Source organism: Urocitellus parryii, chromosome 9 (genome assembly GCF_045843805.1).
Source record: "Urocitellus parryii isolate mUroPar1 chromosome 9, mUroPar1.hap1, whole genome shotgun sequence".
Lineage (NCBI taxonomy): Eukaryota > Metazoa > Chordata > Mammalia > Rodentia > Sciuridae > Urocitellus > Urocitellus parryii.
In genome coordinates, this window is record NC_135539.1 from 132,369,625 (window position 1) to 132,385,364 (window position 15,740).

The following is a 15,740-nucleotide window of genomic DNA, read 5'->3' on the forward strand; positions in this document are numbered from 1 at the left end:
AGTTAATATCACTAAAGGTAATATCCTGGAACACACGAGAGAGCTATGCAATGCTTGCTGTTATTAGTGTCTTCCTCTTCATCATTGTTTTTCTTCTTATTGTTCAGGTAGCAAAGCAGCATACACAGAGACATGCACGTGCCCAGCAGAAAGAAGTTTGGGGGCACTGAAGGTAGCAGCCATAATGCCCACCAGGAGTAGGGACAGTCAGGGATTGTATATTTCATAACCTGAAATAAATGTTGTTTTTTTTTTCTTCCAATTATTTATAATCTTTTTCTACAAAGATGCAAGCCCCATGAAGAGCTGTGTAATTTCTGGGCAAAGCACTGTACCCCAAGCCTTTACAATAATGACTGGCAGCAGAGCTGATGTATGACAAACAGTAAGTAAGTGAACAAGGGGGTAGGTGTTTATTTTCCCTTCTTTTCCCCAAAGGGATTTGCAATAACATGGAAAAGGAGCAAAAGTGGTTGCAATAAGATGGAAAAGATACAAAAGTGAGAGAGGGCACGGGGGCAGGAAAGATGGCGGAATGAGATGGACATCATTACCCTAGGTACGCGTGTGACTGCACATAGGGCGGGTGCTACACGGTGTACAACCAGAGAAATGGAAAGTTGTGCTGCAGTTGTGTACCGCGAACCAAAATGCATTCTGCTGTCATATATACCTAAATAGAATAAATAAATTAATTTTAAAAAATCCTATAAACCTCCATATAACAACAACAAGATACAAAAGTGATGGATGAGCTGGTGGCTGCAACCCAACAGGTGGAGAGGCTGAAAGGTGCGCCGCCTGGTTCTGGGGATTCTGGGCGTCCACTGCAGCTGTCGGACAAACGCCCCGCTGGCCAGCTCGCCCTCGCCACCTCGCTTCTCACTCCTTTCTTGGCCCCGCCCTGCTGGCTGAGTGACAAGAGGAAATGTTTTCCCGCAGGGGACCAGCCTTCTAGGATCGGTGGCTGCTGAATGAAGGACCGCGAGGATCCTGAGCGTGGAAGGTAAAATGGGCAGAGGGAGGCGAGCTGGGGGGGGGGTGCTGGGGGGCTGCGAAGTCGTTCTTTGAAAACTCCTTTGCGCTTTGGGACTGGAGAGGAAAGGGCCTGGGGGAGTGGAAGGAGTGGACACAGCCTGCTGGCCCCCTCTCCAGGAGCCCCGGGGGACCGAGCCCTTTCCTTCCTGCAAGCTGTGACAACCCACACACTGTTTACTCCAGTCCTCCGTGTCTAGGGCTTCCCTGGTCACAGGAGAAAACGAAACTGAAGCAGGACTTGACTTCCTGTTCTTGAGTGTTTTGCGCGGGTTTTTTTTTTTTTTTTTCTTTCCTTCTCTGCTCCTTTATTTACACCAGCCTGCCTCATATCGGGTTGTAACCAGAACTGTGTGCTGCAAACTGTGTGCTTCAAAGATTTCATTGCTGGGTGATCGATCATGTTTAAGTTGCACAACTGATTAGACCTGAAGAGGTTGGCTTGGTGAATGATGTCGCTGGTGCCAATTATTGAAATTTTCAAAGGGGGGGGGGCTGACTGTTAATTGAATGAGATCTTAGGAGTCCACCTGAGCACAGTTGGATTAAACCAACACGCCCTGACACACCCTGCCTTTCTATTTGTGTAGTATTTATATGCACATGGGTGGGGAGAATATGTATGATTCATTACATTGTTTTTTCGTAAAGAGATGTGATTAGCTCTACAATTCATCGAATGCCTGATATTTGCTACATGCTGTATTTTAATGCCCTTTACACACATGACCTTGTTTATTGTTGTCCCCATTTGAGGAAATTGGGACTCAACTATCTCAGATTACACAATCAGGAAGTTGCCTTCAAAAGTTATACCACCAGGTCCTCAAATTCAGAGTTCACTGAGGTCAGAATTCAATTCTTTCCTTTCCTACTTTGAGTAGGCATTCAAAGTGGACTTGCACCAACTCAACAAAGGCAGGGACGGGCCTGGCTGGTGATAGAAGAAATGCAAAAGGACCCAAGCGATGAAGTGCACTTTTCCTATTAAATGAATTTTTTTTTTAAGAAATGATTTTTTGTTAGTCAACGCACATATAATGTTGAGAGAGATTTGTTGATATAGATTGAGAATGTTAAACGCAATCAAAACTTTTGACCAGTCATGCAGTTCTTTGAAATCTATCGTAAGATCTATCAAAAGGTAACAAGGTAAAATGAGCTGAATTTGCTGCAACATTCACTCAAAATTATTTAAAAAATCTTGCTTAAAACATTAAGAAAGCACTCAGTCATGGAGAAATGAAACAACTGTGGGATGGCCTATTACACACCACTAAAAAGCTTTAGAAAGATTTTGTGATAACAGGAAATTTTGCATAGTATGACATTAAATGGAAGGAACCAGGATACAAAGTTACTTACACATTCTGACTATTGTTTTTTAAAAGCCCATAGAAAAAATACAGTAAGGGGCTGGGGATGTGGCTCAAGCGGTAGCTCGCCTGGCATGCGTGTGGCCCAGGTTCGATCCTTAGTACCACATACAAACAAAGATGTTGTGTCCGCCGAGAACTAAAAAATAAATATTAAAAAATTCTCTCTCTCTCTTTAAAAAAAAAAAGAAAGAAAAAATACAATAAAATATTATTCATGACTCTTTCTGGGTAGGGGAACTATAGAGTAATAATGTTCTTATGTTTAATTTAAATATATTCACAATATTCTGTAAGGTAGAAGTTCTGTAAAGAGTAAGTAGATGTATTCACAACAAGTTGCTAGTAAAACTAATGGATATGACTCAAACGTGTTTTCCTGTTCTGAAACGACAGAGTGTCCAGGTGGGATGTCAGAAGGCTGACAGTATTGTTCCTCTTGATACTGCTGGCTGCAGCCAGGTAATCCCAACGCACACTCCAAGGCTCTGACCAAGTCCCAAGGAGAAAAACCATCATTTTCTGAAAGAAAACACAACAAGTTGCAGCCAGTGGCCTGTTACACACCACATCATGAAGACCGATGATCACAAGGCCACCCAGGAGGAACCCATGTCCTGCAGCCGTGGGACAGCTACAGTGGAAGACAATCGTAAGCTGATTGAGGCTGTTCAGAAGGAAGATGTGGATGAAATCCAGCAACTGCTGCACAGAGGGGCTGATGTCAACTTCCAGGAAGAAGTAGGGGGTTGGACACCTTTGCACAATGCAGTCCAATGTGGCAGGAAGGACATTGTGGAACTTCTGCTCCGTCACGGTGCTGACCCTCGCCAGAGGAAGAGGAACGGGGCCACTCCCTTCATCATCGCTGGGATCGTGGGACACGTGGAGCTGCTGCAGCTTTTCCTTTCCGAAGGGGCCGATGTCAATGAGTGTGACTCCAATGGCTTCACAGCTCTCATGGAAGCTGCTGGGCGGGGTAGGATCGAAGCTCTGAGGTTTCTTTATGAGAGCGGAGCCACGGTGAATCTGCATCGAAACTCTAAAGAGGAACAAAAGCGGCTTAGGAAAGGAGGGGCCACGGCTCTCATGGACGCTGCTGAAAATGGCCACACAGATGTCCTGAGGATTCTCCTCGATGAGATGGGGGCGGACGTCAACGCCAGGGACAATATGGGCAGGAATGCCTTGATGCACGCTCTCCTGTCACGCTCTCCTGATAGCAGTGTGGAGGATATCACCCGCCTTCTGCTGGATCACGGGGCTGATGTCAACGTGAGAGGAGAAAGAGGCAAGACGCCCCTGATCCTAGCAGTGGAAAAGAAGCATGTTGGTTTGGTACAGATGCTTCTGGAACAAAAGTGCATAGAGATCGATGACACGGACAGCGAGGGCAAGACAGCCCTGCTGGCTGCTGTGGAACTCAGACAGACGCGGATGGCCGAGCTGCTGTGCCACAAGGGGGCCAGCACGGATTGTGGGCCTCTCGTGAGGACAGCGAAACTGAATTACGACCACTCCCTGGTGACGCTCCTTCTCTCCTACGGAGCTAGAGTCTGTTTCCAGCCTCCCTCTGAAGACTGGAAGCCCCAGAGTTCACGTTGGGGGTCAGCCCTGAAAAAACTGCACAGAATGTACCGCCCGATGATTGGCAAACTCAAGATATTTATGGATGAAGAATATAAAGTTGCTGAGACTTCTGAAGGGGGCATCTACCTGGGTTTCTACGAGGAGAAAGAGGTGGCTGTGAAGCTATTCCCCGAAGACAGTGCACGTGCAGAAAAGGAAGTCTCCTGTCTGCAGAGCTGCCGAGAGAACAGTAACCTGGTGACACTCTATGGGAGCGAGAGCCACAAGGGCTGTTTGTATGTGTGCGTGGCCCTCTGTGAACGGACTCTGGAAGAGCACTTGGATATGCACAGAGGGAAAGCTGTGGAGAACGAGGAAGATGAGTTTGCTCGAAATGTCCTGTTATCTATATTTAAGGCTGTTCATGAGCTGCACTCGTTGCATGAATACACTCATCAGGATCTGCAGCCAAGAAACATCTTAATAGGTGAGTCCCTATCTCAGTCATTTTGGGTGTGTGTGTGCTGCTATGACAGAGTGCCACAGACTGGGAAATTTATAAAGAATAGAGATTTAGTTCTAGGAAGTTCATTGGCATCTGGCAAGGAACTTCTTGCTGTGCTGTCCGCGGAGGAAGGCTGAAGGGCAGGAAGGACAAGAGAGAAAGAGGAAGCCAAACTTCTTTTACAACAAACCCGCTCTGGATAATGGCATTTGTGAAAGCAGATCCCTCCTGATGAACTCAGCTCCTGAGAGTCCCACCTCTTGACACCAATTATAAACTATAAAACTCCTAGAAGATAACGTAGGAGAGAAATCTAGACACCCTTGGGTTTGGGGATGACTTTTTAGATGAAATATCCAAGACCTGATCTATGGAGGGGAAAAGATGGATAAGCAATAAGAATTAATTGGCTTGATTAAAATATAAACATTTCTGCTCTGTAAAAGGCACTTCAATAGATGAAAAGCAAGCTATATAGCCTGAGAGAAAAAAATATCTGCAAAAAGACATGTCAGTTAGACAGTTGTTACCAAAAAGAACAAAGGACTCTTAAAACTCTAAAATGGAATAACCTGATATTAGAGAAACGGCATTTAGGCTCCTCAGTAGCTGGGTGGAGGGCAGATCCTAACTGCCCACAAACTGTTTATGATTTAATTGCAGAAACTAAGCCTAAGTGTTTGAAAAAAAAATTATAGCATTTTAATATCATCTGTTGAATCTAATAGTAAAAGGTTAAGGCCGAGTGTTAGGAGAACAGTGAAGTGTTCCAGTTAGGCACCTTTGGATTCAAGGGCAGAAAACACAACTCCAAGTGGCTTCAAAAACTAAGGGAAATTATTGGTTCCAGTTACTGAAAACCATCCCTGGATTTCCATGCACACCCTACCTGCCTCTTCAGACTCTTGCAGGCCACTTCCTGACTTCAATCCTGCTCTCTGGACCCTTCTTTCCATCAGATTGGAATTCTCCAGGTTCCTCTCAGCCTTGGGAATTCGTGTCTGGAATTCTACTTCACTTTTTAGTCTAAGTGTTTCTTCCTTAAAGAAGACCGATCCCCACTTTCCCAATCATAGAGCTTTCCTATGACTGATTAACAACCAACCAACAATGCTCTAAATCCAAGACTGTCTCGGCGTAGTGTTCCACTAAATTAAGCTAACCAACCACAATCCAGCTGGACGTTTTAGACAGTTATCACAGAGCATCCTGTACTTTGTGCTAGTATTTCCACAATTGCAATGATATCTTTATATTCATTTGTGTATTTATTCCATTGAATATCTGTCTCCTTGTTCGGAGTCTCTAATCTTAAACTCTTGGATGGGGTACTCCTCTCCCCATCATTTTGCCTCTTAACAAACACATTGAATAATTCAATGGATTCATTTTTGTTAGGCTCTGGATTCCCACCGCTTGAATGTCTAAGTTTGGAATCTAAGGGGTTCTAGAAGCACACCGTTGCACTAGCCTTCACCCTGCTTGGGGTTACCCAGCCTTCCTTCTCAGACTCCTTCAAGCCAGAAGCAGGGACCATATCCTGGGAGAATAAATCACCACCATCCTTTCATAGTGTTCCTGACCCCTCCCATCTATTCATCCCTCTGTCTGAGGGCTCAGTGGCTTTCTTCTAGGGAAAAAGAACCTGAAGGGGACGAGGAAGCAGGGACTTATGATAAGCACATCCCTGCCTAACTTGTCTCGGTGGGCAGTGGATGATGGGCTTACTTTATGGATGGCTGTGCCAAGATGGTCTTGCATGTAGAGTCTGCTGGCTGTTGCTCATTAGTCATGGGATGTCCCCTTAACTCCATCCAGCAGCTGCTTTGCAAATCTGTGCTGTTTGCCTCAGGAACAGCACAAACGGGGAGCCGATTAAATTTATCTTCATCCTTTCCTACTCTCTGGCCTGGAAAAAATAAAATTATGTCCTGCCCCCAGCAGATACCTAATAAATCAAATGTTAACTGCACAGGACAGTTTTTGAGGAGTAAGTAGCATCATTATTTACCTTCTTCAGAGATGATGGATTATACATCATGTTGCATGTTTATTTAAATCAATTGACTGCTGCATCGTGGAGAATGGGTATTTTCCATGCCCTTCTCTGCACTCTCCTGTAGATTCCAAGAAGGCTGTTCGCTTGGCAGATTTTGATCAGAGCCTCAAGTGGACTGGAGACCCACAGGAAATCAGGAGAGACCTGGAGGTAATTCTACAATCTGGTGTTTTCTTTTTCTTCTGCTTCCTTGCTTGTTCATTACCTTAGTGCAAATGGCCGATGAGAGGGGGTTTCCTTTTTAACCGGGAAGGAAAGAACTTTCAAGGCTCCTCCGACCCCCACCACTCTGTGTCCTCACTGTCCTCACTCCTCTGTAGATACTGGCCCCTTCTTGGGCTTCCTCTCATGTCAGAGCTCTTGCAGTGCAGAGGAGAGGTGTCATGGCGGAGCCTGTGAGGCACTGCCTGTCACCTGGTCCCTTTCAGGTCTCTTATTATCGCTTTCTCCCTCCACTAGCTAAATAAGTAACTAAATTGGACATGTCATTCCTCTTTTCTAAGTAATTCCAGGAGGTATTTCCAGATATCACCAAAATTCCTTCAGGAGATATTTTCTGCCTAAGGATAATGTGAATGAGACTTCTTTTCCCCTCTCTGTTCAAACACATGCCCTCAGCTCCAAGAAAGTCAGCTACTGAGGCCCCACGAAAACTCCAGGGAGGGGTGGGGTTGATCCTCAACTGGGAAAGAGACAAAACTTGGCCCCCAATTTAATTCCCTGACATAGCTGTTTCTCCTGAAAGGACACAGAGCCTGGCCCTGCAGACCAAAGCCCCTGGCGGATCTGGCTTCTATGGGGGCATTTCTTTCCAGGAGAGTGACCACTGGGCAGGAGCTCATCACCCGTGTCTGGCCTCTTGGTTTGGCAGCTACAGATGTCAGCTCCTCCCCTGGCTGATGGCTAGTGCCGAGGGTCCTGTGCTGGCCTCCTTCTCTGCCTCTCCTCCCTGCCGTGGTCTAACTCCTGGGTTACACTGTGCTGTTTCCCACCTGCACGGTCTCTATCATCTGCTGCCCCATGTAACCCTGGACCTGAAATCCCAGTTCTCAGCCAGTCCCCTGGTATTCACCTTGTTTAGAAACACTCTCCCTTCTCTGATTTCTCTATGTTCCATCAGTGCATTTGACATCCACCTCCAATCTCTCTTCCTGCATGTCACCCCCCTGACCCCCCCCAAAAAAACCCTGTACCCTGGGATTCCCTTTTAAACTGTGTGGACCATACAGTACTTTGAAGAATTCTATACATGAATCTGTGTCTTCTCTCCCTGCAGGCTCCTAGAGATTTCTTCTAGCACACATTATCCAAAGTTACCCAAATCGAGAGGTAATTCATAAGCCCCTTTGGCTTGATTTCTGGTTTTATGTAGGCCCTTGGGCGGCTGGTCCTCTATGTGGTAAAGAAGGGAGAGACTCCTTTTGAGAAGCTAAAGGCTCAAGGCAATGCAAAGGTGATTGAACTTTCTCCAGATGAGGAAATTAAGGACCTCATTGATCACCTGTTCTGTCCTTTGGAACCTGTGAAGGACCATCTGGGTGACCTTCTGGATCATCCTTTCTTTTGGAGTTGGGAGAAGTAAGTAAAACTCAAGTGTGGATCTCAGGCCTCAGAATGGAGAAGGAGGGGTGGTATGGAGAAGGAGGGGTGGTATGGAGAAGGAGGGGTGGAATGGAGAAGGAGGGGTGGAATGGAGAAGGAGGGGTGGTATGGAGAAGAAGGGGTGGAATGGAGAAGGAGGGGTGGAATGGAGAAGGAGGGGTGGTATGGAGAAGGAGGGGTGGTATGGAGAAGGAGGGGTGGAATGGAGAAGGAGGGGTGGAATGGAGAAGGAGGGGTGGTATGGAGAAGGAGGGGTGGAATGGAGAAGGAGGGGTGGAATGGAGAAGGAGGGGTGGAATGGAGAAGGAGGGGTGGTATGGAGAAGGAGGGGTGGAATGGAGAAGGAGGGGTGGAATGGAGAAGGAGGGGTGGAATGGAGAAGGAGGGGTGGTATGGAGAAGGAGGGGTGGAATGGAGAAGGAGGGGCGGTACGGGCAAGGGTCAGGGCTTGTTCTCGCTGCTTGGTATATACTGGTTTTGTGACCTCGGAGGGGCAGTTTAACCTCCTGGATTCTGGTTTTCTCTTCTGAAGAATAGGGGGGGAGAAAGAGACAGCTGCCTCTCCCATCATGCAGAATTTTAAAAGTTTTACTACTTTTATTAAAATCCAAAATCTATCAGTTTTCTCTTCCTGCAAATAGTGGGAAAAATGGAATGACCGTGATAATTTTGTCCTTCTCAGACGCTATAGGGCACTTCGGGATGTGGGAAATGAAAATGACATCAAGCGTAGAAAAACGAAGAGTGAGATCCTCACACGACTAACACCTGGGTCATCTGACCCTCCCAGAAGTTTTAACCGGTGGACATCTAAGGTATGAACAATTTCTGTTGGTGTAGGCATTATTCTGGGATGAATCCATGTGCTATTTTATGTGAGTTTTTTTTTTTTTAATACCAACCAAGAAGTGAAAAGGTGATATTCCCTCCTTCCCTCTCCATCCAAGTCCCTCTTACTACTGGCTCTTCGAGGTCTCTGCTCCCCCAAGAGACCAGCTGTGACAGACTCCTGTTCTGGTTATTCTTAGGATGGCCTTGACCCAACCTGGGAACCTTTCTTTCCCTGAAGCCTGGCCAAGGGCCTATTACCTTAGTGACAAGGGTGGCTGCCTGAATAGAGCAGACACTAAACCATGGGACGCTTCCACCCAGGGAGATGGCTGCCTCCTCTGCTTGAGAGCAGCTGTGAGCATCCACATAGAGACCTACGTGCTGCCCCCACAAAACACATTTGGGAGACAGGATGATCTCTAAAACTCCCCCTCTTCAAGAAAATCTGCCTGGCTTGAACTAGGTATAGAGGAATCCCACAGAATTCATCACCATCTCAATCTTGCCTTTGCCATCAGAACTTTCATTAGGATGAATGAACAACATCTATCAAATAGGTCAAGGCAGACCAAGGCTGGGCAGACGAAGCAGAATAGGCTCAGTCCTTGTGGTGCTGGACACTTGCAGAAATAATGCTGTGCGACGTGGCCTGGGCGTCCCTCAGACACGTGTCAAGGACTGTGAGAGACTGGTACTCCAAGGCCTTCTACTGAAACCAGCAGCTTCCCCACCCCCGGCCTCTGTTTCCCCTGTAGCTCTTTGTTTCTGTTTCTCTTTTTGCTCTTCTGCCCTCGCTTGTCTCTGGACTACCTCCTGCACTCATAACGGCTAGCTTAGCATCTGCCTTCTTTGCTAGTCTTTGAGTTCCACGATGTCTGCTGTCTCACTGGCATGAAGTAGGTCGGCCATGACTCTTTGCTAAACGAACATCTATAAAACAAAACGCCAGCTCAACCCTGTGGAAATGGAGACATTTGAATCTAGAGCCAATGACAGGGACAGTCGAGATTATGTAGCTCTTGACTGTTACATGGCGGCCATAGTTCTCAGGACTTGGAGTCCCCACATTTAATCCTTAGGAGAGCCTCTGTGGTAATCATCTATGCTTTGCAGATAGGTAAGCTGAGGCATAGACAAATAATCTTTCAAAGGCCGAACCAGTATGAGGTGTAGCAAGATTTGAAGGTGGGAAAAATGGCTGCTGAGAATGTGTGCTCACTGCAGTCCATGAGCTATGATGCCGTCAATTTCAACTCCTGTAATCTTGGAGGAAAGTGAGGTCCAGAGATGGTTCCTAAAGTACCTGGGTTGGGGCAGTCAGAGAGTGGCAAAGCTGGGAAGAAACACCTGTTCTTTTGTTCCCCAATGCATTGGTTCTTTCCCCTAAATTTTATTGACTTATATTGAATTTTGATTGAGTTCAAGTCTTACCTTGTCATTCCCATTTATTTGTTTATTTATTGGCACATTGCAGTTATACATAATAGTGGGACTCACGGTTACATATTCCTACATGCACATAACATGATGTGTTCGGTTTCATTCCTGAGTACTTCCTCTTTCCCTCCCCTTGTCCCTCCCTTTGGTCCCCTTCCTCTGCTGGTATCCTTCCTGTTTTCATGAGATTATCCTCTCCTTTTCCCCTCCTTTCCCCCTCTTGCATTCATATAAGAGAAAACATGCAACACTTGACCTTCTGAGTCTGCTTATTTCACTTAACATAATGTTCTCCACTTTCATCTATTTTCCCCAAAATGACATAAATTCATTTTTTTTATGGCTGAGTAAAACTCCATGGTGTATATATACACCACATTTTCTTTATCTGTTCATCTGTTAACAGGTACCTAGCCTGATTCCACTTCTAGTCTTTTGAGGAAATTCCACACTGATTTCCATTGTGGTTGTGGTAATTTATAATACCAGCAAAATTGTATATAAGTGTGTTCTTTCCCCCCCACGTCCTCACCAGCATTTGTTGTTGTTTGGATTCTAGATTTCTGCTATACTGACTGGAGTCAGATGGAATCTCAGTGTAGTTTTGATTTGCATTTCCCTGATTGCTAAAGATGATGAACTTCTTTCATACATTTGTTGACCATTTGTATATCTCCATTTGAAAAGTGTCTGTTTAGTTCTTTGGCCTATTTATTAATTGGGTTTTTATTAATTTTTGGTGTTAAGCTTTTTGAATACTTTATATACTTAATCCTCATATTAGATTGTTTTTCTTGTTGATTTCTTGTTGATTTCATGCTCATTTGTGTGGTCACGTGGTTGTTTTCGACAGCACAGGTCTAGCATCCAGGTTTTCCTGACTATCTACTGTATGTGGTTCTCAGCCTGCCCCATGCCACCTCCCACCTCTGCTCTCCATCTGAGCAAGCCTCTTTAAGGAAGAAATGTAATCGAGCATGAATTTGGAAGGGCAGCTACAAGATAAAAATGTGCATAGTTTAATGAGCAGATGTCCTAGTATAGTAGCCAAAGATTTCTTTTTTTCATTTTTTAAAAATTTTAACTTATGATATATGACAGCAGACCAAAGATTTTTTAAACCACGTTTTAATGTATTCCTTTCTTATGAAAACAATTCACTTGGAAAATAGAGGCACAAATTTAAAGTTTATCTATAATCTCCCATCCAAACAGAACTATATTTAACATTTTGTTGTACAACATTTACTTGTTAGCAATTAGTAATAGGATAGGCACCCTATATTCAATTTTAATTTTGCCTTATGGTATTAAGATGCCATCAGAATTTATTTGTGTGGCCACTGCATTTTTGCGTAACGTTTCATTTTTTAGATTGACAAAGATGTTATGAAAGACATGAATAAGTTCTATGAAAAAAAAGGGGATTTCTACAGGGACACTGTGGGTGATCTGTTAAAGTTCATCCGGAATATGGGAGAACACATTCACGAGGAAAAAAACAAATGGTAAGTTTTGTTTTTATTCTTGTAAATCTTGTGTGAAATGAGAGCAACTCCGAGGGGAGGGTCCCACAGCACTCGACAGTGCTGCTGGAGAGCAAGCATGAATTTGGAAGGGATGGAGCTGACCAGGCTCTTCCAGAAGTGTGGGTGGTTGGGCATCGAGTACACCCGCCCTGAAGCAGTGTGATGGTCAAACCAAACCTGTACCCAGGAAGGGTTCTGTGGAGGGCGAGAGCAACAGACGGGGGAAAAAGAGGATCAGCACAGGGCGAGCTCCAAAGACGTGAAGAAGCTTCAGGTGGCTTATTCAAACCTGCTCAGAGCTCACATGGAGGGGGCTGAGGACCAGGGACAGAGCAAGAGTAAGAAGAGCAAAGCGGCTGGGCGAAGGGCACTGAATTCCTTGCTTTTACCAAACCACTGAATTACTTACTTTTCCTTTTGCTTATAGTTTCCATAAATCTATGTTTCTGTTTCCATGTGATATTAGGTCATTTTGGAGAGAAGAAAGGTTGCAGTGTTTACAAGGTAGTTGTGGTGAGAAACTAATTTATTTCAGATCTGTGATGCATGGTTATATATTCCTAAATTACCGTTTAAAAAAGTCTCGGTAAAGAGCAATGTATCATGAAACACCTGATTCTCAAAAAAAAAAAAAAAATCCAATTCTAAATTTATATCTGTATGGAAAGAAGGACGTTTATTTTGATAAAAGAAATACAATTCCTCTGCTGTATTTGAAAAAGGGAGATCACTGTGGTCTTTCATATTCCTTTTTAGTTTTTGTTGCACCCCACTGAACAGAAACTCGTGACTTCTTGTGTGACTAACACAGGAGATGGGACAGCTGGACAAAGTGAATGAAGCGTTATGAAGGTCTTGGTTAAATTGGCTTTTTTTTTTTTGCCAAAAACATTAGCTGCAAACTCATACGCATACACAAAACCTTGCAGGTCAGGGCTCTTTCAGATTTGGGGATTGTACATAAGGGATTGTGGAATTGTATCCTTTCCATTTGATGAATGAAAAAAATGAGGTTCAGAAAGATCAAGCAGCCAAAGGTTGCACAGTCACTAAGGAGTTAGGAGATGAGCCTGGCTCTGTCACTTTCCCAAGTCCTTCTCCATTAGGCTGTGGAAATAAAAGAGCAGAGCGTCTCCTGGGTCCTCTGTTGTGAAGTGCTGGAGAAGATCTGGGGGCAAGCATGTCAAACCACTTGTGTTTCATTTCAGGATGAAGGAGAAAATTGGAGATCCTTCCTGTTATTTTCAGAAGACATTTCCAGATCTGGTCATCTACGTCTATAGGAAGTTACAGAACACGGAATACAGAAAACATTTCCCCCAAACCCACAACCCAACCAAGCCTCTATAACAGAGGTGGCCAGGGAGGGAGGCTGGCCAGCCCTGAATACTGAGTCTTTCAAGTTCAAAGAGCCACTTACTAGCTATGTAATTGGCAATCTCAACTCTCGGAGCCTCTTAGCTACACCGTTGCTTGTGAGGGATGAGTTGGACAGCAGTGTGTCAGTTTCCAGCACACGCATTCCACACTTTGGTCACAAAGGCAATGTATGTTCAGACTTCCCTGGTCCCTGATAGTGGGCAAGGCTTATTGGCAGGGACTGGGAGAGCATCCTGCTAAGTTTTCTCTTGTCATTTGCAACAAAGGAGGGAATGCCAAGACCTCTCAGGCCACGTGTTTTACAATGATTATCTCATTTAATTCTCTCAATGACCTACATGATAATAAACAGAACTTATTATCCCCATGGAAGAACCTGAGGCTCAGAGAGTTTGAGCTACTTGCCTGAGATCATATAATCTGCACAGAGCAAGGTATAAACGGAAGTTACTGTGATTGTTCTTTCTTACTTAGGTACTTTAAAAACTTAATTAGCGGCCCAGGGCTTTTTTGGATGAGACCCAAAAGGAATATGCCAAAAGAGTTCCAGGAAGCTCATTCATGCATTAATATTTGTAAGTCTACACACTAGTTGTATGAATTCCATTCCTATAAGCACTTGCACTGATTTTTCATGACCTTAAGAGAGTAGGTCTCAACTAGGGGCAATTTTGCTCCTCAAGGGGCAATTGTCTGTGTCTGAAGAAGTCTTTGGTGTCACAGCTCTGGGAAAGAATGACAATATTGGTGTTTGTAGGTAGGGGCCAGGGGTTCTGCCAAATACTCTTTGGTGCACAAGACAACCCCCAACATACAACACCCAGATCAGAACATCAGCGGTGCCAAGACAGATAAATCCTGTCTTAAGGGACTCAGACGCTTTTGAACTGGCTGGAGGCCCAGGACTGTGGAGCGTGTGGACGACCCCAGAGAGGAGTGACCCAGATTTATTTTCTTGCTGCTGCATCTGTAATGGAGCACTTCCTTCTGCCATCGGCCACTCAGGAAGTTCCCCATCCACCCTCACTTCCCTGCTCCACTCCGGGTGCTCAATACATGCTTCTCTCCACCCTGTAGTTTGATTTCCCCACTGGGACTGAAGCCCCTTAAAGCTAGTGATTATCTGTTTTGGAATTTGTATCTTCACTGCTTAGCCAAATGTTTGTCCCGCCATAATGCTCAATGAGTAGCCACTGAATAATTACAATTTATTATTATTCATGTACAAAGAAGAGGCCATCTTTGCACATGAAAAATAATACTACTTTACATTTTTATGGTGCCTTATAATTTATTCATACCTATATATTATCTCATTTCGTACCCAAAATAATTTTGTCAGGTTGTCATTGAAATCCTTATTTTGCTGATGAGGACATTAAGGTTAGAAGTAACTTCGATGTACTCTAGGACATAACCAGGGAGTTGTCACTGTTTTTGAATAGGTTTTCTGACACTCAGTCTGGAGTTTTTTGCACTTGTCATCATGGTGGCTAAGTTAAGATGGAACCTTGGAATGGGAATGTAATAGTATCTTAGGTTCTTTATGAAAAGAAGGTGCCGGATAAATGGTTGTACTGAATAAAGTTAAGACATACTGGAAGAAACAAACTGAAGGGCTTTTTTAAAATGAGGGATCTATGAACAGCAAGATTGCTCTAGGTTTCAAAGTTAAGTATTGGTTGTCTGATACATAGTGAGTACTTGGATATGTCAGTCAAAATGCCCATGTGTGAACAGTGCTCAATACAATTTTGATTTGTCTTATTAAATTTGATTTTCTTTGAGTGACATTTCTACTTTAGAGACTACTAAATAAGCAATTCCAGAATGTTTTAAGGAAGGACATGTTGCTCTTTAAAGGAGCAACATGTGAAAAGGAGCCAATTTTCAGGCCTCCAGTAATTCTGGAACAACGTGGGCCCTGGGTGTTTTCATGGGGAGAGAAGGAAGGAATTAGTAATTTTATCCTCTGCTTCTACTCTCTAAGATTTTTCCATCAACACTCTGCAAATATTTCCCATTTAGTTGTCATTACCACAGTCCCTCCCTCCCCCCTCCCCTTCCCCCTCCCCCCCTTTATTTAGCATGTAGCTCATGTTAGGCCAGGTGATTGATTCTGTGCCTGAGCTTGCCAAGTGGAGGTATCAGTGACACCCAGAACATACTGGACAAGCAACATGGGTGAGATGATGATGGCAGAAGTATTAGATCTGCCACTTGCTGAGCACCTTCTCTTTTCTAGTATGAAACTCTTTTAGATGTGATGTCCAGTGGTGTCCCTGATTGTGCTCTGAGATTATTTTCGTTCTATAGAAGATACAACGAATGCTCAGAAAAGCTCTTTAAGATGCCAGAGTAGTAAATAGAGAGGCAGGATGCTAACCCAGGTCCGTGAGTCCAGGGTGTGGTCTTTC

General features: G+C 44.4%; 1 protein-coding gene across 1 annotated transcript; it reads left to right on the forward strand.

Moving 5' to 3' along the window:
• Positions 1-947: 947 nt before the first annotated feature.
• Rnasel (ribonuclease L) lies at positions 948-14,504 on the forward strand. Its single transcript, XM_026392881.2, has 7 exons — positions 948-1,006; positions 2,808-4,467; positions 6,609-6,694; positions 7,953-8,122; positions 8,829-8,961; positions 11,789-11,922; positions 13,152-14,504. Exons 2-7 carry the CDS (start codon positions 2,985-2,987, stop codon positions 13,291-13,293), a joined length of 2,148 nt encoding a protein of 715 aa, XP_026248666.2. The 5' UTR covers positions 948-1,006; positions 2,808-2,984; the 3' UTR covers positions 13,294-14,504.
• The last annotated feature ends 1,236 nt before the right edge of the window (positions 14,505-15,740 follow it).